The sequence below is a fragment of the Candidozyma haemuli genome (assembly GCF_002926055.2).
Source record: "Candidozyma haemuli strain B11899 chromosome Unknown H_2014730914, whole genome shotgun sequence".
Lineage (NCBI taxonomy): Eukaryota > Fungi > Ascomycota > Pichiomycetes > Serinales > Metschnikowiaceae > Candidozyma > Candidozyma haemuli.
The window spans coordinates 217,351-242,332 of NW_020289907.1; the positions used below are offsets into that span (position 1 = coordinate 217,351).

Below are 24,982 nucleotides of genomic sequence, written 5' to 3' on the forward strand. Positions count from 1 at the left end.
CTGCGAATGAGTAATACAGGCAAGGAAAGTGTAAGATGATGCAGACGAAGGTATTATTATATGAAATACGGTCAGGATTATTTAACGCATCAATAATAATGCAAATATTTTATTTTCCGGCTTTTCAAGTTAGGTAAGACCCTTTCTGAAATGGCTGCAAAAACAGCCTGGAGCACAAGTACTGCCTTACTTCACCTACATCCAAATCCCAAGGTTCTATAATGACTTCTATGATTTTATATATTAGCTGTGGCCATCAGTAAAAGAGTCTCTTTAAGAGACCCACTTCTTTAATGGCTTTGGTGATATCGTCCAACAGAACGTTAGGACGAATGCTCTTACTTCCCACATCCACGAACCCCGTGCATGTCTTAGAAGCAGAAGCCAAGAGGATCACCGATGATGATTCCAATGCAGAAATAATTTCCAAGAACTCCCCCTTCTTCAACGTACCCAACATATTTTCAGCCACCTGTGCTGTGTGTTTGGTGTAAAAGTCGAAGAGCTTATTGACTGTCAAAGTCATGGAGGTGTCCCTGTCAAGTTTGAAAAGGCAACAAAGAACTGCCTTTTGGAGAAGGTTGAGTGACTGAATTTTAGTCAGCGAGCTGTCGCCAAACGTAGCCGTACAGACTCTAGCAACATCACCAATGAGGACTTTTGGAGCAGACTCAAAAGTCAAGTCGTCCAAAGACATTTTCTCCTTGGTCTGTCTCTCCACCATCTCAATGCTTTTGTAGCATATATCGAATGCTTTTCTAAGATCGCCAGTGACTGCTGCACATTTCTTGCAGCAAAGCTGAATAGCCACTGGATGCATCATTGGAACCAGAGAGGTTCCTGTGTTTTCTTTGTCGTCTACCAAAGATCTGAGTTTTTCAGTAATGACATTTTTGATTTGTTCACTGGTGTATGGCAAGAACTGAAGCGCGTCTGGCGTGTAACCATTAGACCTGAGCCTAGGAAGGAACTTATCTGTGAGGTCCAACGCGTTGGAAATACCAATGAGCACCAACTTGGTCGAGAAGACCAGACTTTTGAGTGTGGAAGCACACTGAAAAAGCTGGAACAATACCTGCTGGTCCTTGGTAATAAGATAATCCATCTCATCAAGCACAACCACCAAAGAATCCACGTCTTGATTACTGGTCAAGTAAGAGTAGACATCATCAAAGGACTTCTTTCTGCCATGGTTCTGACCAGTGACGTGACAGTAGATCTCGTGAAACACGTTATCCGCTTTACCCACAGTCATACAGTTAATCCTCAAGACTTGCACTTTGCGTGAGTAAAGATCATACACATGTTTCGAAGCTCCCGTCAACTTATCTAGCGAAAGGTTCACCTGTGCTGTCTTTCCCGTACCTGGAGGTCCTGAAATGTACAAACTGTTGCACTTCTTCTCGGTTATGCTAGACTTAAGGAACTGTGTGAACTGGCCAGCCTCAGCTTCTCTTCCCACTAAGTAGTCAAAGGAATCATTACTGGCGCCTCTTTGGAACACGCCCTTGGCCTTGGTGTATACGGATTCGACGAAATTGAGTTTCTTAACGCCCTTTTTCGTCAAAGTATGGCTCAAGTCCACCACAGACTTCTTCTCTGGCGTTGTAGGTGGAGTAGCCAACTGGTTATTGGAAACTGGCTGGAGAGCTCTTCTCTTGGTAGATGTTTCGATAGTCTGAGCTGATCTCTTCATGATGCAAGTATTAGGGAATTAAGGATTAGGGTGAAAAAATGAACGAGTGAATGGAAAGTAGCAATGAACTAAAGAACGGAAGTAGGAAGCAGCGATGTACTTAAAGCACAAGCACCAGCAGATATCCACCGCGTCTGGCCTATTCCGGAATACTAATGATGCGCGCGTAGTAGGAAGGGCTACCGCGCAGCACAAGATGGAAGCGTGAATTTCAACAAGGCCCCAGTCAACGGGACGGGCGGTGGATGAAAAGCAAAAAAAATTATACTTTTGGAAAGTGGGAATCGGCCTCTATTTATATTCCAAGTCGCTTCTGTTCCTGCCTATAATTGGCCGTTTTAACTGGTCTCTATTACTCTCCCTTCCCCAAGGCACGCATACGCGAAATTTATGATAGACAGATCCCGCCGCATGTCTCATCTTCAGGGAGGTAGTGGCCTGGGATAAGCTTGACTAGGTACTTGGTTGATCGATTGACTTGTGCTTTAGTTGTTGTATTGGAGAGTTGTCTGGTACTTTGGCTATTTGACTAAGTTGACTGTGTGGACTGGAATTGACCAAAAAGGCAGTATACGTGACTTCTGGGTGTCCATATATTCATATACTCAGATTCAGCAGCCCCATATCCATCAGACGAAGGTCTTGATCTATTGACAGATCTCATATTGCCATTTAAAGAAGACTAAAGAGCTCTTTAAATCAGCATCATCTTCCTTTCAGTTATGGAGGACTTGGAGGCCCAGTTGAAGGCCTCGGTGTACTTGAGTGTGGCCAAGATGGTCGAGGAACAAACCAATGAGATGTCTGTTTCTGCCAGCCCGTCGTTTATCGCTTCGCTCGTGGAGATTGTTTATAACCAGATCGTTTCGTTGGGCACGGATTTGGAGTTGTTTGCAGACCACGCTGGACGCAATGTGATCAAGCCAGCCGATATGTATATGGTTTCAAGAAAGAACGAGACGCTAACGAATGCATTGAAGGAGTATGAAAAGGCTCAAGAGGAGAACAATTCAAAGTAAAGGTGGAAAAGAAAGGTTGCAGAGGTGGGTTGAAGTGGAATGAGTTTTGCAATTGTGGAGTTTAGATGTGATTGAACAGCCAGATGGGGACACGAGAGAATTTCAGGTTGGGTTAAGCCGGTTTGAAGCTTTACTGATGGGATAGTCTTTATTGTACTTGTTTTATGGGCCGCTGTGACCTAAGGACTTCAGAAACGTTGTGATCGTCGCTTCGTCTAGTCGGAACGGGGCGAACTTCGTCAGCAAAGCCAGCTGATGTCGCTGATGGAAAACTTGACGGTTATCTGGTGAAAAAATTGCAAGATTTCTCGTTTCCTTCTCGACTTGGGTAGCACTTCATTTGGAAACAGAATTGGGAAACGACGAATCCACCAAAACAGGAAGCTGCATTGCAAGAGAACCATAAAGATCCCAAGCTAGTTCTCTCAGAGTTCTCTCAGGATTCCGAATGGAAATCAAAAAAATCAGGCAAAAAGTTTATTATCTTTTCCATCACGAGGCTTTCACTCGGAAGCTCACTCGGAGTTCCTCGGTTATACCCCACTACTACTTCTCTCGGACTTCGCCCAACCCATTCCAACACAACCTCCACCAAAAACACAGGCAAACATTGCCAAATCCGTTTTTGCCATACCTCCCCTACCTCTCCCACCACTTCACCTCCAGATTTCCACCACCGTGAATGGCTGCGAAACTCTGCAAACCCCACCAGCCCCACTGCCACCGCCATAACCACGCTACCCAACCAAGAACCAAAAAAAACAAATCTTCAAAACGACCAAAACCAACCCCAGTAATAAATCCCCTCAATTAATAAACACCTCATCCCTCCCTCTCCCTCCCAACAACCCTCTTCCTCTCCCTCTCCTATCTCACTCCGACTACATACAGCAGCGCATATATCCAGACAGAGTCCAACGGAACCCATCAAAACCCCATACTTACTCAGAAAACTACCACTCCCTTCACACAAAGCCATGGCACGTGTCCGTAAAGGCCTCTCCTACGTGCTAGGCGACACAGGCAGCCACGAAAACCACATTCTACCCATCAATGCCATGCAACTACTGGCCCACACCAACCACTTGTTCACTGGAGGAAGAGACGGTGTGGTGAAGGTGTGGAGCCCTTCTATAGATCGCCAGGGCGGGTTTACTATGGGGAACCTGGGCTCTGAGGAGCTGCTAGACCAGGATGTGAACGAGCAGTTGCTTAAGTTGGAAACTGCTATACTGTCTACCTCGTTAAGACATCGGGACTTGGAGACTCACTACGATTCTTCCGCTACGCTGAATAGAAATGCTCATTTTGATTGGATCAACGATATAAAGCTTGTGAATAATGACCGACTGTTGGTCACGGCGCTGGCTGACTTGTCGTTGAAGTTGATCAATCTCGATACGAATGATGAAAACGACGTGCACAAGTTCCAGAATGTTCATACAGACTATGTCAAGAAGCTTCTGTCGATATCGCTGCAGAATTTGGTTGTCAGCGGTGCCTTAGACGGCACAATTGCTATCTGGGACCTTAAGACGCTAAAACCCATTCTGCATTTCCCAAACTACTCAGGTACGCCTCACTTGCCTTCGTCTGTGTACGCTTTGGCTAATAACCAAAGTAACTTGATTTCTGCAGGCGGGCCCAGCAACACTATCAACGTTTATGACCGTAGGATTACTCGTGACGGTGGTGCAAACTTAATCAGACGCTTGGTTGGTCACCAGGATAACGTACGGTGTCTTTTGATGAACTCAAACTATATTCTCAGTGGTTCCTCAGACTCCACGGTTAAGCTCTGGGATATGCGTAACTTCAAGGTCTATAAGAACTTTGAAATGCATGATGATCCTGTCTGGAGTCTTACCACTCCCTATGCTTCCGCTCCAGGTCTTTTGGATGATAGTGCAGACTTCTCTGTGTTTTACTCGGGTGACAAGGCAGGTAATGTGGTCAAGACCGACTTGAGCTACCTTTCTACATATGTGCCAGAGGAGGAGATGGTGGAGCCTACATTTAGCTCTTCTGACTTGACTTTTGTTGACGAAAAACTTGGTCTCTGTACGTTAGTGGCCAAGGCATGCTCCCCAATCGTTTCCTTATGTGTTGAGAAGGATACTTCCATTTTTGCTTCCACATACAATGCCCTCAATCGTTACTATATTCCCGATACAAAACAAATGGCCAAATACCAATACTACCGAACCTGCGTGGACTATTGCATAAACCTCGATAGCCAGGTTGACGATGACCATCAAGGTGTGCTAGAAGGGCCTACAACTGATCAGTCTGATCTCAATTCCGATTTTTACGATATTGTCAGTCATCTTTCTATGGATACCAATAACCTTGACATTCAATCGTCCTTCTCTGGATATCCAATGTCTACTACCAATGTTGAAGCTGATAATGTTGATGAAAATGCAGAGTACAACTCCATGTTTTTGTGCATCAATGGTGGACCATCCACCGAGTTCGTGAACGCTTATAAAGAAGAACTCAAGACATCTGCTCCACCAGAGAAACTGACGGTAGACAAAACGCCTGTGGAAATTCTCCTCAACCCAATTCCATCCAGCCAGGTGATCTCCATCGCCTTCAATTCCGACCCAATAGACAGGTTCCCATTGAGTCCAAAATCAATAGTATCGAAGCGCATGCTTAACAACAAACGTTGGATGGTGGTACTTTATCACAATGGTGACATCAGAATCTGGGACATATTCATCTGCCAGGTGATCAAATCTTATCCAAGTAAGTCTGGAAGTGACAAGAGACTCACAGACGATGAATTAAAAGAAAGTTCTCGGGAAATGGACCAGATTACGCAAGATAACCAGACATTAGACACCTTCAGTAACTGGTGTGAAGTTGAGATAAGATCAGGAAAGCTTTTAGTTTCTTTGGTGGAAACCTCAGCGCCTAATGTGGAGATCTACTACGATGAAATGGTCAAGCTATACCCATACATGGCGTTAGAGAATGACCCATATGCCAAGGAGCACAGAGCTAGAGCCGGTGACGATGAAAGGTATCCTTTGGCTCTTATATTTCTCAATTCCTTGTTTCATCAGTATTCCCTCTATGAGTTGAAGAGTGACGAGAAGGCCAGAGAAGAGCTTCGACTCTCAGCTACCAAAATGAAAACCAGCGGGACTGGTTCCGAGGTGGACCTGAGCTCTGTGTCCAGCACAGTTGACGAACAAAAAAGAAAGAGGCTATTCTCTAGGAAGTCTTCCAGGGCGAACGTTGCCCAGCTTGCGGCAAAACCGGCCAGCTTCAGCCCTGCCCCCTCAGTGTCGAGTGCTGTCAGTGATTTGGCTGATGATCCACTTACATTAACCGAAACATCGAGTATCTCGGATCTGAATATCGCTGAAGATTCCATTCTCAAGCTTCTTCTGCTGAATAGACAGAAGTACATGGAATTTTATGGTCAGCATGGAAGCAAGAGAGTATCACCATCGGAGTTGCTTTTGTACTCCAACAATATCGCCTTGAATGGTAAGGATGAGGGTTCCTTATACTGTCCCTTCATCCCTATAGAGAAGCTCCCAGGTAACTTGCTTGTTATCGTATTCGAAAACTCGTCTGACTTGGGAAATTATAGAGACGTTTGCAGCTTCCACTTAGACGAGATATCGGAATTGGCATATCCTGTTCTGCCATCAAGCACCAAATATCACCTCATCAAGCAGCTTAGACAAACGCTTCCTCGTTGGATCGGAAATCCAATCTTATTCAACAAGTTCCCTCAAAAGGAATGGCCTAAGGTAGCTTTCCAGCTTTTCGAGGCTGACTACTTCAAGTATCCCCCAGACAAGAAGATTGGCGGTAAAGCACAGAGAAAGATCAAGAGACTCCCACCACTTGAAAGTTCTCTTAAACTTACGTCCCAAAACATGCTTCGGGTCCACAAAGTGTTACTATATGTGACTGAAAAGTTCGAATCAAGAACCCTAGAGATGAAAGAAAAGAAGAAGCCAGCCGAATGGTTGGAGCTTGAATGCAGAGGACAAATTCTTGATCCAAACATGACCCTCCAAACTATCAAGACCAAGATTTGGAAGTCAAGCAGTGACATTGAACTCCATTTCCGGAGAAAATTCGATCCATAAGCACCCGCTTTCTATATAGCGGGGCGTGCTGTGCACAAGAAATTTTTGAGATGAGAAAGTATGAAGAAGCGCACTGATAAAGTCTCACACAGAGCACATCCGGCCCAAAACATATACAAGCCATGGATGACGTCGAAAGATCAATCTCCCGTTTGTGGAGAAGCTTCAGGACGGTGAAGGAGATGGTTAGAGACAAGGGCTACTTTATTACGGACGAGGAGATCAACATGACCTTGGATGAGTTCAAAAGCAAAATCTGCCCTATGGGTGAACCACAGAGAAAGTTGATGTGTTTCCAGGCACAGCCTACTCCAGAAGCTTTGGAGAGATTCCCAGAGATGGGTTCATTGTGGGTTGAGTTCTGTGATGAGGCTTCTGTCGGTATCAAGACCATGAGAAACTTCTGTATCCACATCAGTGAAAAGAACTTCAGCACAGGCATTTTCATCTACCAAAACTCTATAACGCCCAGTGCCAACAAGTTGATACCTACTGTGTCGCCTGCCACCATTGAGGTTTTCCAGGAGAGCGATCTCATTGTGAATATCACCCACCACGAGTTGGTGCCTAAGCACATTCGTTTGTCCAAGCTTGAAAAGAAGGAGTTGTTGGACAGATACCGTTTGAAGGAGTCTCAGTTGCCACGTATCCAGAGAGAAGACCCTGTGGCTCGTTACTTCGGATTGAAGAGAGGAGACGTTGTCAAGATCATCAGACGGTCCGAGACTTCGGGCCGGTACGCATCGTACAGAATCTGCTTGTGATGTATAATAGCATAAAAGTCGAGAATATAGTTCATTAAGAAAGACATTAGAGTTGGAGATGTAGGTTTGATGGAAGGGATTAATTTTTCATCGCCTGTGAACAGTGGTTCATCAAAATTGTCATCTATGCATATTAAAAGGCTAGTCTGTCTTAGCTGGCCGTCCAGCCACTACAGCGTCCTCATGTCCTCTCCACCAGGTAACCTCTTCAAGCTTTAGGGCTATTTGGGGACTCACAGAGACACCATGACGACCGAGGAAGACAGAGCCAATCGTGATAATCACGGAGTCTGGAAGACCCAGAGTTATAAGCGACTCAATCACGAATGAACCACCCTCGACCATGACGCTCTTTATACCCAAATCGCCAAGTCCATCGAAAATGAGGTTCCAATTAGCTTCCAAGTCCAGACCAAGATCAAGACGAACGTAACGACCGCCGTCCTTCTCCAACAAAGACTCCTCCTCTTCTTTCACAGGAGCATCTTTCTTAACCACAATAAACGGTGCTATGCCAGCCTTTTGTAGGAACACCTGACGAGCAGTAGAAGTAGAATAACACCATCTTGCCGAAGGATCTACCACCACCGGCCTTATCATATGAGCACCAGTTTCTGGAAACCTGCAATTGAGCTTTGGATCATCGGTCAAAGCAGTTCTAGCGCCCACAAGGATTGCGTCATGACGAGAACGCTGGTAGTGAGTCATCACCTTTGTCTCTGGGCCTGAGATCCTCGTTCTTGTGCCAACAGCACCAGCTATACGACCATCTATGCTTTGTGCCCAAGTAAGGGTAATGAATGGCCGTTTGGAGCGAGAAGAAGTGGTCTTGTCTTGTGCATCTTGAAGTTTTTCAGACGTTGGTTGTTCTCCCAATTGAGATGTTTCAGCAGCTGGAGAAACAGCTCTTAAATATGTAGATGGTGTCTGAGGCTTGTTTTCTTTCACTCCATTGTGCTTCTTGGGTAGGTACGGCTCGAGGAACGAGCCTAGCGTGGGTTCAAGCTCCATGGAGTAGTTAGTTACTGAGATCTGGGGTAAGTGCGCAGGTGAGGTTGTATGGGACATGAGTGGTCCAAACACATCGTTGCAAAATAGATACATAGAAGAAGGCTGTTATTCTTAGGACTCTTTAAGGGATCTGTTAGTTATTGGGGTTAGAAAATTATGGTTTATTTAGAAGTTTGGTGGACTTGGCGGATGGGTACATTTGGCTGCAAACTCTGTGTTCTCAGGCCACAATGGCTAGGATGGCCTTTGGAAGGGATCAATTTACACCTTCATGTTCTTGAAGGGAGTCTTTGTTTAGTTGATTTTAAAAAAGTAAATACTCGGCTGTTTCTCTTGTTCATTCTGTGGGAGAAACGCCATACATACCCAGTTATCTTGAACCTTGAGGGACATACACTCAAAGGACTGAGACTTTCAACAAAAGACACACTAGAAGAACCCAATCTCAATTGTTCTTGCATTTGTAATTTATGTTCCAGGCAAATTATATTAGTTCTATTCACTGCCAGTCCGACAGCTCGAAGCAAGACCAGACTTATGCATGGCTATGAGCCACTGGTGGTCTCAAAGATTCCTAATGTATGGGAACAAATAATCCCATACCTACTAAACTACCGTCATCATGACCAAAATCTGAATAGGAAAAGGTTGAAGATGGCGAAGTGGCCCAATCTACTTGACACAAACAGCTTCCCAATCTCTTCCTTGAATCCCCACCTTCGTGGCTTACAATCACCTCCACTACAGTAATTCCCATTCACTGATTTGACCCAGCTGTGTCAATAGGAATTGCGCTTTTCCGGTGCCAGCCATAGTCCGGGAAGATCACAAGTTCGCCGAGGGATCATTGATCCATGAAGCAAAACTAGCTCTCTGGGGAAACTCTCTTGAAGATAGTCCTACCGACATTGCAAACAACTTAATTTATCACAGACGTAGAATCACAATGAGCCCTTACTGGCAGCATCACCTACTGAGCTACCTTACCATCTACACCCAACATCACAGCCCATTCCAACAGAACATTCCAATTCCAACCCCAAATGTTCCTTGAAGGACCTCCTCATAACACTCCTCTTGTCCACCTCCAACTACTTCTAGAAGGCTGGTGGGGCTCGGTGCGACAAGAGGACCCTGGCAGAACCAGCCAGGGACTGGCCCAGAGGGTCCAGAAGTCCAAATATCCCAAACAGGCAACTACTTACCAACAAAAACAACACAAACACCATAAAAAAAAGCACCCTTCACTACGTCACTAAAACGTCCATTGTAAGCGCCTGAGTCACGGTGAGTCAGGTGAGTCGCCAGCTGGTGAGTCCTTCTGAGTCTCTGAGACACGCCGTTAGCGAACCAGCCAGCCACCACAAAACGCACAAGAGAAAGAACGCAAAGTCAAGAAAGAAGGAGGGGAGGGGAAAAGAAAAAGTAGGAAAACTGTAATTTTCCAATCTGCTTTCCAGATCTTTAATCTTCCCTCTTCCCTCTTCTCTTCTCTTCCTTCCCTTGCCTCAACAATGGGTGCAAAAAACGAAGAAAAAAGACAAGAAGTGGACTAAAGCAAAGAAAAAAAGAAACAACCAGGCCATCGCAAAGCCCCATCTCCACCACCGTTTAACCCCTTTTCTCTCATTTTTCCTCTTTAAAAAACCCCATCCATCCAACCAGCCATCGCCAATTCCTTCCATTCCCCTTTTTCATCACCACAGGCTTTTTCGCTTTTGCTTCTTCCCCACAGCCAGAAACTCACCTCTTCCATTTTCCACATGGACCTGCCGCGAAAACCGTGCGCCTTGTGTTTACCTCGGCCCACCACGCGCCCGAAATGACCGAACCTCTTTGGATGGACAAGTATTATTCGTGGTATAAATAGGAAGAAAGTTTCCTCATTTTAGTGTTTTATTCCTTCCTTTTACCTCTTTTTTTATTCTTTCTGTGCCCACGTACCCCTATTTCGTGCCCAGTTGCTGCTTCTTCTGCACATTCCTGCCGCGGTTGTTGACGTTTTTTTCCCTCACCTACACCTTCCAGGGCCTTTTTCACTTTCCATCAACTACACTTGTTTCATTTGTCATGTCTTTTGAAACACCGTTTTTCGTGCCCTTGTGGCCGCTTTTCGATAAAGCCGTGACTGCCGTGCTGGGTGGCCGCTTTGTGCCTTCTGAGTTTGCCTTTGTCATTGGTGAAACTCCCTTGAGTACCTTCCCTCCAGTCGCTGCTGCCATCGCTGTTTACTATACCGTGATTTTCGGCGGTAACTTCCTTCTCAAGAAGTTCAACGCTAAGCCGCTTGTGTTGAACGGCTTGTTCCAGTTCCACAACTTGTTCCTCACGCTGTTGTCCTTGACTTTGTTGGTGTTGATGGCCGAACAGCTCATTCCTATCATCTACAACCACGGCTTGTTCTACGCCATCTGCAGCCCTAACGCTTGGACTCAGGAGCTTGTTACTTTGTACTACTTGAACTACTTGACCAAGTTCACTGAGTTTATTGATACCGTGTTCTTGGTTGTCAAGCAGAAGAAATTGACTTTCTTGCACACCTACCATCATGGTGCCACCGCCTTGTTGTGCTACACCCAGTTGATCGGCACCACTCCTATTTCTTGGGTCCCAATCACCTTGAACTTGGGTGTTCACGTCGTTATGTACTGGTACTACTTTTTGGCTGCTAGAGGCATTCGCGTCTGGTGGAAGGAATGGGTCACCCGTTTCCAGATTATCCAGTTTGTTTTGGACTTGGGCTTTGTTTACTTTGCCACTTTCCACAAGATCATCTACAGTTACTTCCCTGGCTTCAGAAGCATCTTGCTCGTCTGCACTGACTGTGCTGGTTCCATGAGCGCTGCCTACTACGGCTGTGCCATTTTGTCCTCGTACCTCGTCTTATTTATTGCTTTCTACATTGACGTGTACAAGAAGAAGGGCTCCAGAAGATCCAAGAGAGTCAAGTCCGTCCTGGGTGGTGTTGCTGCTCAAGTTAACGAGTACGTTACCACCTCTGACAGAGACTCTCCTGCTCCAGAAACTCTCCGTAAGAGAAAATAGACATGCTGCCATTATAGAGCTGCTGTGATAAACACTTAATAGTTTTTAATATTAGATTTGCTTAAAAACCTGCGCTCTCCACTTCGCTGAACGTGGGGATGCCCTCCGCAGCACCTTTCTTTTGAATTGCCAACGCACTGGCCCTCGTAGCAAACTCCACAGCGTCTGTCAATGCATTTCCTTCACTAAGCTTCAGCACAAGACCGCCAAAGAATGTATCACCAGCACCAGTGGTATCAATAACCTGTGCAACCTTCTTAGAAGCAGTAAATGCTGGTTCCGATGTTTTTGAAGCTGAAATGCTACCCTTGCTGCCCATAGTAATAATAACAGAACTCACGTTGTTCTGGTCAAGCATGCTCTGGAGTTTACTGGCCAAACGGCTGAAACCGTTGATCTCGTCTGATGCAATTGTAGCTTTAAAATCGTCCAAATCGGCGCCGCTAAACACTTCAGAACCCACATCCAAAGCTTCGCCTTCGTTGACAATAAGCAAATCAATCTTACCCAAAGTTTCTGGAGAAATAGGCTTGAATGGCGATGGGTTATAAGCAATATTAATGGTAGGCCTGTGCTGCTTCACCCAGTCAATTGTCTTGACAGTGTCAGGGTACTCGTTCTGCAAAACAACAAAATCTCCATCCTTCGAATCCTTAAAGTAACTCTCATAGTTTTCATCTGTAGGCTTCAATTGGCCATTGGCACCAGCGGTGATCAAAATCCTATTCTCTCCAGAACTCTCCACCAAAATGACAGCCACTCCCGACGAATAGCCCTCCAAAACAGCCACATGCTGTGTATCCACGCCAGCATTCACAAGTGCCTGCTTCAATTCCTTGCCAAACGTGTCTGCACCAACATTGCCCACCATTCTAACGCCATTGCCAGTGTTCTTCGACAACCGAGCACACGCCAAACTCTCATTGAGTCCCTTTCCACCCAAATGGTTTTCGAAAGTGTTTGCAGTGAAAGTTTCGCCTGCGTCAGGCACCTTATCGGTGTAAGTGACGAGATCGTAGTTCAAGGAGCCGACTATAGTGATCATGATGAAAAGTACGGGGTAGTTTGCTGATGCGCACTGAGAAGAGGTGGTTGGAGGAAGTTGTACTCCGAAAACATCATCAACTGACACTGGTTGAGTACAAGGAAAATAGGGGATCGGTTGGTTTTTCTGGTTTTACAGGAAAGTAATTGAAAACTTTAGAACGACTTTTTATCTTATTTTTATGTCTTACTTTGAGTTTTGATGGGTGCAAATTCGGCCATGGTGGGATGACATCATGGAAAACTAGGTCCGATTTCCGTCTACGTCGAAATATCTTTTTTTCTCCAAATTTCTTGGTTTTATCTTTTCTCGGGTTTTCTAACCTAATGCTATTAAACGGAATGCACTTTCACGCTGCAATCACGTATACTTCGCCAGCTATCATGCTTAGGCGAGCTTACCTTCTCTCTTCAACTTCATCTTCTGAGCAAACGTCAATGGCTTGTCAGAGGCTGGAGCTGGAGCTGGGGCTTCCGATGGTGGGGCTTGAGAAGCAGCAGCTGGAGCTGGGCGTGGGGTCTGGCGGCTTGGTGGAGTGTAGGTGGCCTGGCGACTTGGTGGAGTGTAAGTCTTAGCAGCTGGAGCAGCTGGGGCTGGGGATTGGCCGGCCATCTCGGCTTCCATGGCAGCTCTCTTCTCAGCCAAGGCAGCATCCTTCTCCTTCTGGACTCTCATCTCTTCACGGAACTTCTCCATCTCGGCTTCTCTGGCCAGTTTACGAGCAGCTTCCTCAGCTTCACGCTGTTCCTGTTCTCTTCTTTCTCTCAATTCCTCGATTCTCTGCTGCTTGACGCGCTCGATACGCTCTTGCTTGGCCTGTTCGAATGCTTCTCTAGCCTGTTCCTTCAACTCAGCCAACTTGGAGGCATTCTGCTCGTCAATTTGCTTCTTGAAGGAAGAGTAGTCTGGAACAACACGAGTCAAACGCTCCTTCAAGGCCTTGGCACTGTCGTGCTCCTTGCGGGCCTTTTCGATTCTGTTCTTGGTGAGTTCCTCGTGAGCCTTGACGTCTCTCTCCTTCTGAGTGGCAGCCTCGTCAGCCAAGTACTGCAACTCGTGCTTTCTGTAAGCTCTCTCGAGATGGTCGGCCTTCTTGAAGACAACCTTCAACTTCTCGTCCAAGTTCTTTCTGTCCTTGTTCAACTGCTCAATCTGCATAGCACGCAACTTGTCGGTATCCAAGTCTTCCAAGTTGTTCAAGTCGATCTGAATAATACCCTTGGCGTTGATCTCTTCGGCAATCTTTCTCTTGTTGCTGTCGGCGATAGCCTTCTTCTCTCTCTCCAATCTCTCCAAGTTCTTTCTTTCCTGTTCCTGGACCAATCTCTCCTGTTCGGCCTTTTGTTCAGCAACCAATCTCTCCTGCCTAGCCTTAGCAGCCTTCTCCTCCTCTTCACGCTTACGCATCTCGGCGAGCTTCTTACGCTCCTCCAAGACCTTGACACGGTCGGCGATCAGCTCTTGCTCCTTGACAAATTCGGAAATAGCATTCTGCAAAGCGGTCTCGCGTCTCTGCTCCTTGCGAGCCTCGTATTGTGGGTCAATGACCTCACGAGACTGAGCCAAGACGGAAGCCAACTTGGACAACTGAGTTCTGACCAACTCGGCAGGAGTGGCCTGCAACTTGGAAGACAAGGAGTCAGTGTAGGAGTCTTCGAATGGGTTAGATTCGAAAGTAACGACCTGGGATTCGTGGTCGATAGTCAAGAATAAGTGACCCTTCTTGACGGCGTTGACGATCATATCCTCAACCTCCAACTCGGACAAAGTGTACTCAGTACCTTCAATAACACCCAAAGACACCAAGAAGTCCAACTTGACGGCTTCGTAAATCTGGGAGACCTGCTGGAAGGATCTGATGGCCACAACCTCGGTCAAGGTTGGGATGTACTTGCTGTAGGCCTTGTCGTCCTTGATAACCTTGAAGACATCGGCAACCTTGTCCTTGGCAGTCAATGGGTGGAACTCGGTGTCGCTCATGATCTCGAACAAATCCTTGACGACTGGGTCAACGAACTTCAAGATGTTCTTGTTCTCAATAGAAGAGATCAAGCTGTCTCTGGTTGGGACCTGACTCAAGTTCAACAAGGAAGTCAACTTGGTGTGCTTAGCCTTCTGGTCGTCAACGATAGTCTCGTTAATGTTCAAAGACTTGGTTGGGATAGACAAGGTGGACAAGACGAGAACAGAAGCGTAGTAGCTCAACTCCTTGTCGGTAGCATTAGGAGACTGGGAGAACAAGTTGAAGAACTTGTTCCAGGCAGCAGCGTGGAACAAAGTGTTGTCAGAAACAGCAAAGATTCTAGCCAAGTTCTCGTAGTAGTTGGCCATCATGACTGGCTTTGGAGTCTTCTTGGAGGCGGTGATCAAAGTGTGGACGTCATCAACGGATCTGAAGGATTCCTGCCACAACTCCAACTTAACGGAGATGTTCAACTGGGAGAAACGCTGCTCCAAGTATCTCTGGACGGTCTCGGAGTCAGACAAGTCAACAGCATTGACGTTGGCGCCAGCAGTCTTACCTGGAGCCTGGGTGGTAACCCATTGCATATGAGCTCTCAACAATTCACAGAGTCTTCTGAACTCGGCCTTTCTGTTGAAACGCAAACAGAACTGGAAAGCCTGGTTGACGATGGCAGAGTAGGTGACCTCCAACTTGGAGTTGTTTCTCAAGATATCCAAAACAGCACGGTAGGCTTCCCACAAGAATCTCAACCAAGGAGTAACCAACTCTCTCTCAGTTCTGTCAGCCAGGTCAGTGTTGGACACAGCAGACAACAAGATCGACTCAGGGGTCTGAGAAGTCTCCAAGTCATCGTCGTCTTCCTGGTCCATCTTGATATCAGCCTTGGTCTGGGCCTCGTTCAACTTACCCTCAGCCAATTCAATAAACTTCTTCACAATCACCTGGACAGACTCCAAACCGTTTTCAGACATCTGCACGTTCTTCTTGTACTGGTGCAAAGCATCCTTGGCGACCTTACCCTTTCTGAAGTGGACAGCCAACTCAATAAGCAAAAGTCCAATAGGTTCCAAGTCCTCCACTGGTAAGTATCTGGTTCTCTTGGAGGTGATCATCTCGTAAAGCACCTCGAGAGCAGCATCTTTCTGGCCGACACCAATAAGGTCCTCGGCACGTTTTAACACGTTTTCCGGGCGCAAAGCCTGGTTCTTGTGTGCTGGAGGCATTGTAGGTTGGGATACGTGAAGTTTTGGATTCTCGTAGATCTACTCGATGCTAGCAAAATTTTCCAGTCGTGTGCGCACCGTTAGAAAGAGCCACTGGGTGGACAAAAATGGGTGAATTCAGGGATATATTGGTTGTTTAGGGTATAGAGATAATCAAACTGGCTTTATTTTGGCAATGTTTCTTTCTTGGTGGTTTTTGGTAGCAGGTCATCGTGGCTCCATATTGTATGGTCTTACTGAGACGTGAGGCACCAGTGGAACGGTAGTAGATAGTCATTTACACTCAAACCGTATATAATACTTTTTTGACTGAATAATTAGTATTATTCACTGCTAAGTATGACTTCTATAATCTTACATTTTCTATTTTATGTTTCAGTGTATCATTTAACGGTGGTAGTAGTTGGTAGTATGGCTGCGAAATGGCTGCAAAATAGGTGCAGATGGTACTTAACCATTGGCTTTGGTGAAAGATGTGTTTTCAATGATTACCTTTTCGAGTGCCATTAAGTCCTTTAAAAACGTACACTTTACGAATTGTTTGGAGATAAATGTCTGTCTTTGAGCTTTTTTCCATTGTGCTTATGTTACCTCATACTTACCACCTCTACTTCTCTAGAGATACAGACATAGTCTAATACTATTCCCACAAACAGCTAAAATATGAAAGTCCAAATGATCCAGAGTATCTTTTTTTTAAAAAAGTCACTTAAGATTTTGAAATCTTAAAACCTGCTTTCAAGAACTCCTGATACGTCTATTTGTAGTGGGTATTTCACTCGTTAACCACACCGATGGATATCCAACCACCACTGAGCTACTCAGATCCACCAAACCCACCTAGACATCCCAGAATGCCCAATTATCCCTTCCTCAGCCTCAAACTTCAAATCACGTCTGTTGCTGTTTTTTAAGCTCCATTTTTCTCCTTCCCCATCCCACCTCATTCACGATATCCACATAAATACTCAAATCTACACGCAAATATCATACACTGTTCATTCTATCTAAAAAGGTGGGAACTTTTCAGCCATTTCAGGAATCGACTTGGCCAATCCCTTCTTATCCAACAACAACACACTCAAACGTGGGTCAATTCCGTACTCGGTGAAGACTCTTCTCGAGTCGGTCTCCTGTAGATGGTTGGTGTACTTGTAGTGTTTATGGTATTTGGCGTTTTCTTCCAAAACAAGATCCTCGTAGTGGAAATAGTCGAACTCCTCGACCTGAGCAGTACCCTTCTTCTTCTTCTTTGGAGCATTGTCGTCCTCCTCATCGGCAGTAGAGCTGACCATCTTATAGATCTTAGACACCACCAAGAAGTAGTCAAACTCGTACTTTTCATGGGCATCCTCGGCCTTCTCCATCTCCTCCAGAAGCATCTTGTACATTGGTGGAACAACCTCGACTGGCATATTGATCATACGTTCGCTGACGACCCAGCCGACCTTGAGTTGCTTTGTCTGGTCCTTGGTAGTTTTGCCTGGCGCAAGCAACTTCTTAAGAATAAGGTTGAATTCGTTATCTCCCTTGGTCTTTTCAAGGATATAGTCAACCACAGCCTTGATACATGGCTTTTCAGCGTTATCGGTAAGGTTGATCACCGAGAGAAGAGCAAATGGGTCTCCCTCAATACCTTCAGTTTTGATGGTGGTACCCACAGAATTCTTTGTCAAAATCATATCAGCCAAGGAGGAAATATCGAATTGGGTAGCATCGTCACCGAAAAGCTGACGAAGGAATGTCTTGGTAGCATGGAAATCGACTTCTGGGTTCAAGTCAAAGTAGTCAAAGTCCACATTGACCACTTCCTCCATTTCCTCTTCGTTTCCCTTTTGGGATTCAACGTCAGAGTTGTCTGATTCGTCGGTTGAGCTGACGTCAATGTCTGAGTCTTCTTCGTTTCTTCTTTTGCTCATGGTGTGGGAAGATGTGGAAGTCTGGGGTGAGTATTTCAACCTGCGATGCCGCGATGCCCATACTCAGTATGTAGTTGATGGAGGAAAGGTGAGATACACAAAGTACGGTGGAAGATAAGGCAAAAAAAAAAAAAAGTATCTCAAGATTCAATGAGGCGTCGTGGTGACGCCGCTGATGCTATCTATATGACTGGGGTATGGTTGTTGTGGTTTAAGTGATCACACATTTCTCTTTCTTGTACTCATTAAGACGTTTCTTGTTCTCTTTTCGTTGGAGAGAAGCGCCGCTTTTGCCGTGAAGGAAATGGCCAAGATGTCTGTGGTGTTTGCGTTCTTCATGCTCTTCGTTGGCAGGGGTTGAATCTGAAGGTTTAAGTTTTTCAAGCTTCTGGTAGACGGTGTCCATGTCAACCTTCTCGGTTGCAGCCGATTCAGCCAACGCAAGGCCGCTGATGTTGGAATTTTCACTCCATTGACTGTTTCTTCTGAATTGCGGAGTGAAACTGATACTCATGTTTCTGCTGCCAGTCTTCGAGACAGACGCACATTCCTTGTAGTAGTTCATTTCTTCGTCCGTCACGTACCAGAGGTACCTCTGGCGTATATCGACATACTTTGAGCTGGACGGTAGGATTTCTGGGATAGGTATGCTTGATGTGCTTGTATCGCTGCCAAAAGATGTCTTCACTGCGCTTTCAAGCGAAAACGGCGTCGCAACTGAAGTGCTTGGCTTTGACTCCAGGTCGCTCTTAGACTCGCTTCTAGAGAGAATTGGAGTCAATGTGTCTTCAGTCCAGTACTTCAGCCTAGAGCCTCTAGGAGCAAACACAGGGCTAGCAGCATCCACTTTACTTCCCGATTGAAATGACAGAACAGAGCTTCCACCAGCAGTTGAAGATGCTAACCGGTAGAAAAGCATATATGGCCATTCCTTATCGAAAATCTCACTGAAAGTCTTCTTCACCACCTTCTTCTTCTTCATATCGTCATACAAGAACCACTCTGCATTGAGCGATTCTTCCAAGGTTTCATCCACAACATGGATATTCTTCCTCACAGCAGAAACAAAATGACCCGATGCAATGGTAGTTCCTCTGTGACACAATGCACTTTCAAGTATAAGCTTGAACCCTCCAGTATCGGTGTTGTCAACATCGTCAGCCACAAACGATGGCAACTCAATGACTGGTGGTATAATGATACGCTTGTTAGAACGGTTTGCCAGCTGCTCCGTTGCATCAAAGGAGTATCTCTTAAGACAGATAGGTAGAACTGGTCTTCTGTTGACGAATTCCTTGGAGTTACGAGCCACGCTCTCGTTAGCGTTATTTATATCGTTATCATCCGTGTAAAACGGTAAAAGACGTAACAACATCCATGCTGGAAGCATCACCTCCTTGGGCTTAGACTCTACGCTGGAGATAGACCAGATAGAGAGCGTTGAGGAACGTGTTCTAACACGAACCAGATTCGCCTGGGAGCCCTGGGTGCTATGTCTGGCTCTTCCAGGAGTGTTGAATGAAATGTTAGTGTCCTGAGGCTTATCCAGAGATAACTCAATGTCAGACTCATTAATAACCGGCTCTTTTGTATCCTTAGCTTCCACAAACGTCTCCAGGGGTTTGTGTAGACTATCAAGAGTAGCACGGCGTTCAAGCTCTCGCTTAACGGAAATGGAATTATTGAAGTAATGTTCAAGACACTCTTCCAATAAAATGGCATCTCCCGAATCTTTTCTATCGTTTTCAATGAACTGATCTTCAGGTTTTACCGGTGTAGCAGACTTTTCAGCATCAGGAACAGAAACAAACAAAATACGTTCCTTGGAGTACTTTGTATCGTCATTCTCGTGTTTCCCCAGATGCTTAATTTCAACCTTAAACGTCAACAATGGCATTTGAAGGGTTTCAGTCAAGAACTCAAATAGTGGAGCCACGTCCTGTTGACGATGGCTCATGGCCTCGTTATAGCCAAGTTTCATAAGGCATTCACACATCCTCATCGAAATGTCAGTAGTGATGAGATTGCCTGAACGCATCAAATTAACGTATACTCGGAGCAATCCCGAAAGCTGATGCACCAATGGGTTAGCATGCTGGTTCAGCACAAACAAAATAGGCTCGAAACTCTCCAAGTTGGCAAACATCAGAAACAAAAGAGCATCCATATAGCACATCACATTCTCCCAATTTTCAGCACCAGCAAACTCAATCGTGGCACCCAGGCGGTCAAACCCATCGTTCGTAATAAAATAACCACTCTCACTAAGCTGAAAGAATCGAATTAGCGTATACGTCCTCACCACATCTCCATTGGTAAACGGCAGCTTAAGAAGCGCAACCACCTGGTTCGTCGACGGCTGCGGCATCTCCAGCAGAAAGAAACTCTTCACTTGCACCACCGCAGACAGTTTCCCCGTATAGTTCTTCAGGTTATGCGGCAACACGTCGGCTGGATCATTGGTCGATGACGGTAGCCGAGAGTAACTATCTGAGTACCAATGCCAGAACAGTTCAGGAAAGGCTTCAGGGCCCGGGCCTTGGGCAGCGTCGTTGCGGGCCCGGATTTTGCGGAACATGCGAAGGGACGGTTTTGTGTGGTTTTGTGGGAGGGTGGAGGAGATGGACGGTGGAAGGTGGAAGTGAGACTTGGGACTTGGGAAGATGGAGTGCCGGTTGATATCAGTGCGAAGGGCTGGAGGCCTGGGAAGCTTGCCTGGGAGAGTCAGAGAAGCAGAAGTGGGGGAGAAAAGGTTGGAATGGAAATGTATTGATTTAGTGGAATTGTTGAAATTTGTTACTTTGTTTTGGTATTTTTTTTAGACTGCTCTTTGCTGCTTCTGTACTGTTACTGTGGCTGGCTCTGGTTGCAAGTCTCAGTGGTGAATGCACTGGGGTAATATAAGCTTTTGGATGGACGTGGGACGATTTGGTAGTTTTGGGTTAAATTGGGTTTGGACGTGTAGAGACAACGTGGACGGTGCTTGTTTTGGTATTTTGGGGCAGTTTGGATGGTTTCCAGTGGTTGGTTAGTGGCCTCCATGTGGATACTCTGGAGAGGCTTATGAGCACCAGCAAGCTTCGTGGTGGAGAGATAAAAGGCTGTGATTTGCTCTTGCTTCGAGGAAACGGTAATTGGGTAATTGGGGAATTGGTAGTTGGGATTGGTGTAATGTAACAAAGATGGGTTGGCTAGAGATCATGGTTTTGAGGTAGATGAGGTACTGCCATTGTTGGTATCGGTAGGTATTTCCGTACTGGAACCGATGCTGAATGGGCAGTGATGGGGTTAGAGGGTTCAGAAATTGGTAGAGAAGTTGATCGGTTTCGATGGGGGTTTTGATGGGTTAATATTAGATATTCTCCTATTTAGAGGTGTTGAAGGCGTCACCATGATGGAAGGCTTTGGCATGGCCTTTCGGGATCGATGGATAGCTTGTGAGCCTAGAAGGTCATCTGATAGGGTCCAAAAGACCTCTACGGTTGAAGCACCACAACATGGGCTCCATCTAAGTTACCATATGGAACAACCTGGGTTTTCCTCAAGAAGTGAACCAGTATGGGCGTACCCTCAATAGCGTCAACACGCTGCCCCAATCTGGCTACAACTGACGGCTCCGTCAATCTATGTTATTCCATTAGCCTATCCAGTTTTCAATACTAGCGCTCATTGCGCTCCTCATAATACATCACACAGTTAACTGGCAATGTTAAGCTCTTTCACTTTGCCGAGGATATCATCAAGCCGCTTTTCCAACTTCCCGCTTTTATAATCCGCTTTTGTCTTGGCATCCAACTTCTTTTGCACCTCGTTCAAATGCTTATGGTTTTCACTAAAGTACCGGAGTTGCAATTTAACAAATGCCTCAAACAGCGGATTGAGATATGAGATACGAAGATCCATCAAGCGAGGAAGTTCGGACTTCAACTGGCCATTGAGCCTTTTGTACACTTCTTCAGCCAGTGCAAGCTGTGCCTTGGTATCCTTCAATTTGAGTTCCAGAGCCGGATCAGCTTCGGGATTATCGGACAATTTGCGGACCTTGTTTCGAAGAGAGTCGTAATCTAATTTTTTGTGGGCTCTCTTCTTGATTGCCTCGTTCATGTCGACGTAGTATGAGTTGAAGCGGTCAATTGGGTTGAGCACTGTTTGGAAAAAAGGTTGGTTCAAACTTTCAAGAGTTTCGGACGAAATCGTCTTTGTCGCCTGCTGGTACTCTTTGGCAACGCTCTTAGCATCAACGCCGTAGAAGCCGGCAAGAACGTCACTGACATTCAGTTGCGCCGTGGCCAACGAGCCAAGCGTTTCCTTATACCGCCGAAGCTCCTTGTAAAGCTTTTCGGATGATTTTTCCATGGCACGGTAACGCTTCTCTTCGTAATCGAACTCCAAATCGACGGTTTCATCAATTTGTCCTGCTTTGAGCAACACTTGATTGCCCGCTCTATTGATGGCTTTTTTGAAGCCAGACCAGGACATGATGATCGGTTGAACTGACAATGGGGGGATAGAAGTTTAAATACGGTTCTTGGAGGAGGAACTTATGAAACTTCTGGAACAGGAGGTAGGCTCGGCAGTGGGAACCGAGAATCCCCGTAGTTGGGTAAGTGTGAGAGGGGCGGTGCCTGCAGGACATCATCAGTTTAAAACATACCTGAGACAGTGGCTGCGAAATTTGCAGCCATTCTATTACTTCTCTGTATCAGCAGGCAGGTGCATGATCTGGGTGACGAATTTACCCGAATAACGGGTGATACAGGCCACTGTAAGGACGTCGTTACGGATAGACGTGGTCATCAAATGGTTGAGAATCACGTGGTTGGGGATCAGTAGATGGAGAGCTTCTGCGTTAGAAGCATAGTAAGAACTGTCAGCACGACGTAACGGTGGTCTCTTGGAGTTGCTGGATGGAGTGGAGCTTGTGCTCACATTAGAAGTGGAATTGGCGTCTGGAGCTCCAACTTGAGGGATGTTCTGTGCATGGTTCTGTTGAAAGTTCGACAGCATCTTGTTCAAAAGAACATTATTAAGATGTGCAGGGAGCTGTGGAGGTTCAGGTAACTCGTAATCAGGCGCCTTGTTCTTGAAGTAATCGTAATTAACAAACATCTCAGGGATTTCACTCAGGTACTCGAAAGGTCCACGGCGGACTTGCTGGTCGTCCAAAAAGGAAAGTCTTTCGTTATAAGAGACATATTTTTCAGGCTCCTCAGGCAAGTGTTCAACGTGCTCAAAGTTAGCCACATCTTTAGCTTCCTTAGACATCTTGGCAAGGAACAGGTTCAGCTTTTGCTGGATAACAAACGTATCGTGCTGGCCAGCAACCTGGATGATGTTAGCATCGAAATCTGTCAGTGCATCCGTACGAGACTGCTGCTTCTGAGAGTGATTAAATAGACGTTGTGGGTCCAAGATCTCGAACCAATTGAACAAAATACCTTCCTGGTCTGTGGCCGTGGGCAACAGCTCCGACACACGGTATTCGTTATTGATGATGTAAAGCAACTTGTGTACGCCCAAAGGTAAGCTAATGGTGGCAGAGAACTCGTTGGGCCGAGCCGCCAGCGGCTTAAGCTTGATCACATCACGCCAGTTGGAGAAAGAACCGATTATAGACACCTTATTGATATTCTCACGGGCAGAATTCACCCATTTGATCTCCACAGGCACTAGTTTACCGCCAGCAGAGCCAGCATACTCGCCAGCGTAGTTTGGGCCAAACACAGGGTGGCTAGACACATCCTGAGCTGGAGATCGATTCAGAGATCGCGTCAGAGCTACGCTTTGCATGGACTCGTTACGACGGCCAAACGCTGGAGAGCCCGTTCCAGAAGCACCACGGCGGTAAGGAGGACGGAAACCATGTCTGGCAGCAGCCGGAGCCGCCACACGGGTGAAATCAACCTTCAGCAAGTCGTTAAGCAGACTTTTCAGGCTCAGCAGCACACCCTCGCTATCCCTAGGCTCCACGTCGACATCCACATCCACATCCATACGTTCTCCATCGCTCAGACCCTCGTTTTCGTACCCACTGGCCACGCTGTTGGTCTCACTAGTATCCTTTCTCACGTAATACTGGTTCTGGTTCAGCTGCTGGTTCAGCTGCTGCGACCGCCAGTCTCGACCGGCCCGGGCCAGCCCGTCCAGATCGGTATCTGAAACCTCGCCGTTCGTCGGCAAGATGTTTCGTTGCACATCCCCCGTGTCTGTTCCTAGAAGTCCATCACTCAATTCATTATACTCATCCTCAATCAAGTCATTCGTAAAGTGCTTATTCGTCTCCAGATCGTCTGCCAGGTGCAGATGCCCACTGGACGAAGCCTGCTCCTGCTTTTGTCGTTTCACCTCATGAAGAATCAAATCACTAAACTCCTCCTCTAAAATCTGGTGGGCATTGTGCTGCTGCGATTGGGACAGTTTGCGGACGCTGGCGCCATGGCGAACGGCGGCAGACAGCTTGCGCGTGGAAGACGTGTTGTTTCCCATTTGAGAGAGTAATTGAGATTACTGGGTTGTTTTCTTTATATATGGGGGGCAATGGTGGAGGGGGACCCTGTGGAAAGTTTGATAGAGGTATATTTTTTCTGAAGCAAGCGACTGCGAACCGTGGGGCGCCAAAGTGGTGGGTTTGGGGCACACCGTATGTGCAGGATTTTCCAATTTCTACATACTATACATGGGCACTTGGCCGGGACCCCGTGAGATGGGACACTAAAAAGGCAAAAATATTTAAAGAGGGCACTTGGAGATTGGGGATTTGTTGTTTTGGGGTGTGGAAATGCCTGGTGTACGGAGGTGACGTTGGTTCCTTTGGGCTCCCCGTTGTCCCCCACCAATAACACTTCCCAAACCGGTGCACCGAGAGAAACACAATTTCCACCCGAGGACACGCCAGTGCAGGTGGAAGCTTAAACTATGGTACTAATTATACTAAAAATTGTATGATTAAGCTTTGGGTGGAAGAAGAGGGGGGCTTCATTGCACCGAGCTCGAAGCACGTACTGCAGGAAATGCCCAGCACAAAGACCCACTGCCAGGGGAACCTCCAGAGCAAAAGGGCAGGTGAAGGTAGTTAGGGTGAAGGGAATTTTATGAAAATTGTATGAATAGGAAGAGAAGGGGTTGGTTGGTGGGTGTACGGGTTTTCAGGCCAATTCGTATTGTTTTGGGTGAAAA

At 46.3% G+C, this 24,982-nt stretch overlaps 11 protein-coding genes across 11 annotated transcripts; 3 read left to right on the top strand and 8 right to left on the bottom strand. All coding sequences in view use genetic code 12, as the record gives it.

Annotated features, from left to right (window-relative positions):
- Positions 1-256: 256 nt before the first annotated feature.
- Positions 257-1,696, bottom strand: CDC6 (AAA family ATPase; the record flags this gene model as incomplete). Its single annotated transcript, XM_025488254.1, has 1 exon — positions 257-1,696. The coding sequence occupies one exon, from the start codon at positions 1,694-1,696 to the stop codon at positions 257-259; it is 1,440 nt and encodes a 479-aa protein (XP_025342916.1).
- A 722-nt stretch (positions 1,697-2,418) lies between these two features.
- On the top strand, positions 2,419-6,833 carry CXQ85_004642 (uncharacterized protein; the record flags this gene model as incomplete). Its single annotated transcript, XM_025488255.1, has 2 exons — positions 2,419-2,711; positions 3,818-6,833. The coding sequence occupies 2 exons, from the start codon at positions 2,419-2,421 to the stop codon at positions 6,831-6,833; spliced, it is 3,309 nt and encodes a 1,102-aa protein (XP_025342917.1).
- Positions 6,834-6,955: 122 nt separating this feature from the next.
- On the top strand, positions 6,956-7,597 carry CXQ85_004643 (DNA-directed RNA polymerase core subunit; the record flags this gene model as incomplete). Its single annotated transcript, XM_025488256.1, has 1 exon — positions 6,956-7,597. The coding sequence occupies one exon, from the start codon at positions 6,956-6,958 to the stop codon at positions 7,595-7,597; it is 642 nt and encodes a 213-aa protein (XP_025342918.1).
- Positions 7,598-7,738: 141 nt separating this feature from the next.
- On the bottom strand, positions 7,739-8,608 carry CXQ85_004644 (2,5-diamino-6-(ribosylamino)-4(3H)-pyrimidinone 5'-phosphate reductase; the record flags this gene model as incomplete). The annotated part of the gene is made up of 1 exon (XM_025488257.1): positions 7,739-8,608. The coding sequence occupies one exon, from the start codon at positions 8,606-8,608 to the stop codon at positions 7,739-7,741; it is 870 nt and encodes a 289-aa protein (XP_025342919.1).
- Positions 8,609-10,678: 2,070 nt separating this feature from the next.
- On the top strand, positions 10,679-11,653 carry FEN1 (fatty acid elongase; the record flags this gene model as incomplete). The annotated part of the gene is made up of 1 exon (XM_025488258.1): positions 10,679-11,653. The coding sequence occupies one exon, from the start codon at positions 10,679-10,681 to the stop codon at positions 11,651-11,653; it is 975 nt and encodes a 324-aa protein (XP_025342920.1).
- A 61-nt stretch (positions 11,654-11,714) lies between these two features.
- On the bottom strand, positions 11,715-12,698 carry RBK1 (putative ribokinase; the record flags this gene model as incomplete). The annotated part of the gene is made up of 1 exon (XM_025488259.1): positions 11,715-12,698. The coding sequence occupies one exon, from the start codon at positions 12,696-12,698 to the stop codon at positions 11,715-11,717; it is 984 nt and encodes a 327-aa protein (XP_025342921.1).
- A 387-nt stretch (positions 12,699-13,085) lies between these two features.
- Positions 13,086-15,887, bottom strand: RPG1A (translation initiation factor eIF3 subunit a; the record flags this gene model as incomplete). Its single annotated transcript, XM_025488260.1, has 1 exon — positions 13,086-15,887. The coding sequence occupies one exon, from the start codon at positions 15,885-15,887 to the stop codon at positions 13,086-13,088; it is 2,802 nt and encodes a 933-aa protein (XP_025342922.1).
- A 1,007-nt stretch (positions 15,888-16,894) lies between these two features.
- Positions 16,895-17,806, bottom strand: CXQ85_004648 (protein-transporting protein; the record flags this gene model as incomplete). Its single annotated transcript, XM_025488261.1, has 1 exon — positions 16,895-17,806. The coding sequence occupies one exon, from the start codon at positions 17,804-17,806 to the stop codon at positions 16,895-16,897; it is 912 nt and encodes a 303-aa protein (XP_025342923.1).
- A 211-nt stretch (positions 17,807-18,017) lies between these two features.
- Positions 18,018-20,384, bottom strand: CXQ85_004649 (uncharacterized protein; the record flags this gene model as incomplete). Its single annotated transcript, XM_025488262.1, has 1 exon — positions 18,018-20,384. One exon carries the CDS (start codon positions 20,382-20,384, stop codon positions 18,018-18,020), a length of 2,367 nt encoding a protein of 788 aa, XP_025342924.1.
- Positions 20,385-21,502: 1,118 nt separating this feature from the next.
- On the bottom strand, positions 21,503-22,285 carry RVS162 (Rvs162p; the record flags this gene model as incomplete). Its single annotated transcript, XM_025488263.1, has 1 exon — positions 21,503-22,285. The coding sequence occupies one exon, from the start codon at positions 22,283-22,285 to the stop codon at positions 21,503-21,505; it is 783 nt and encodes a 260-aa protein (XP_025342925.1).
- A 210-nt stretch (positions 22,286-22,495) lies between these two features.
- KIS2 (Kis2p) lies at positions 22,496-24,292 on the bottom strand (the record flags this gene model as incomplete). Its single annotated transcript, XM_025488264.1, has 1 exon — positions 22,496-24,292. One exon carries the CDS (start codon positions 24,290-24,292, stop codon positions 22,496-22,498), a length of 1,797 nt encoding a protein of 598 aa, XP_025342926.1.
- Positions 24,293-24,982: the final 690 nt, after the last annotated feature.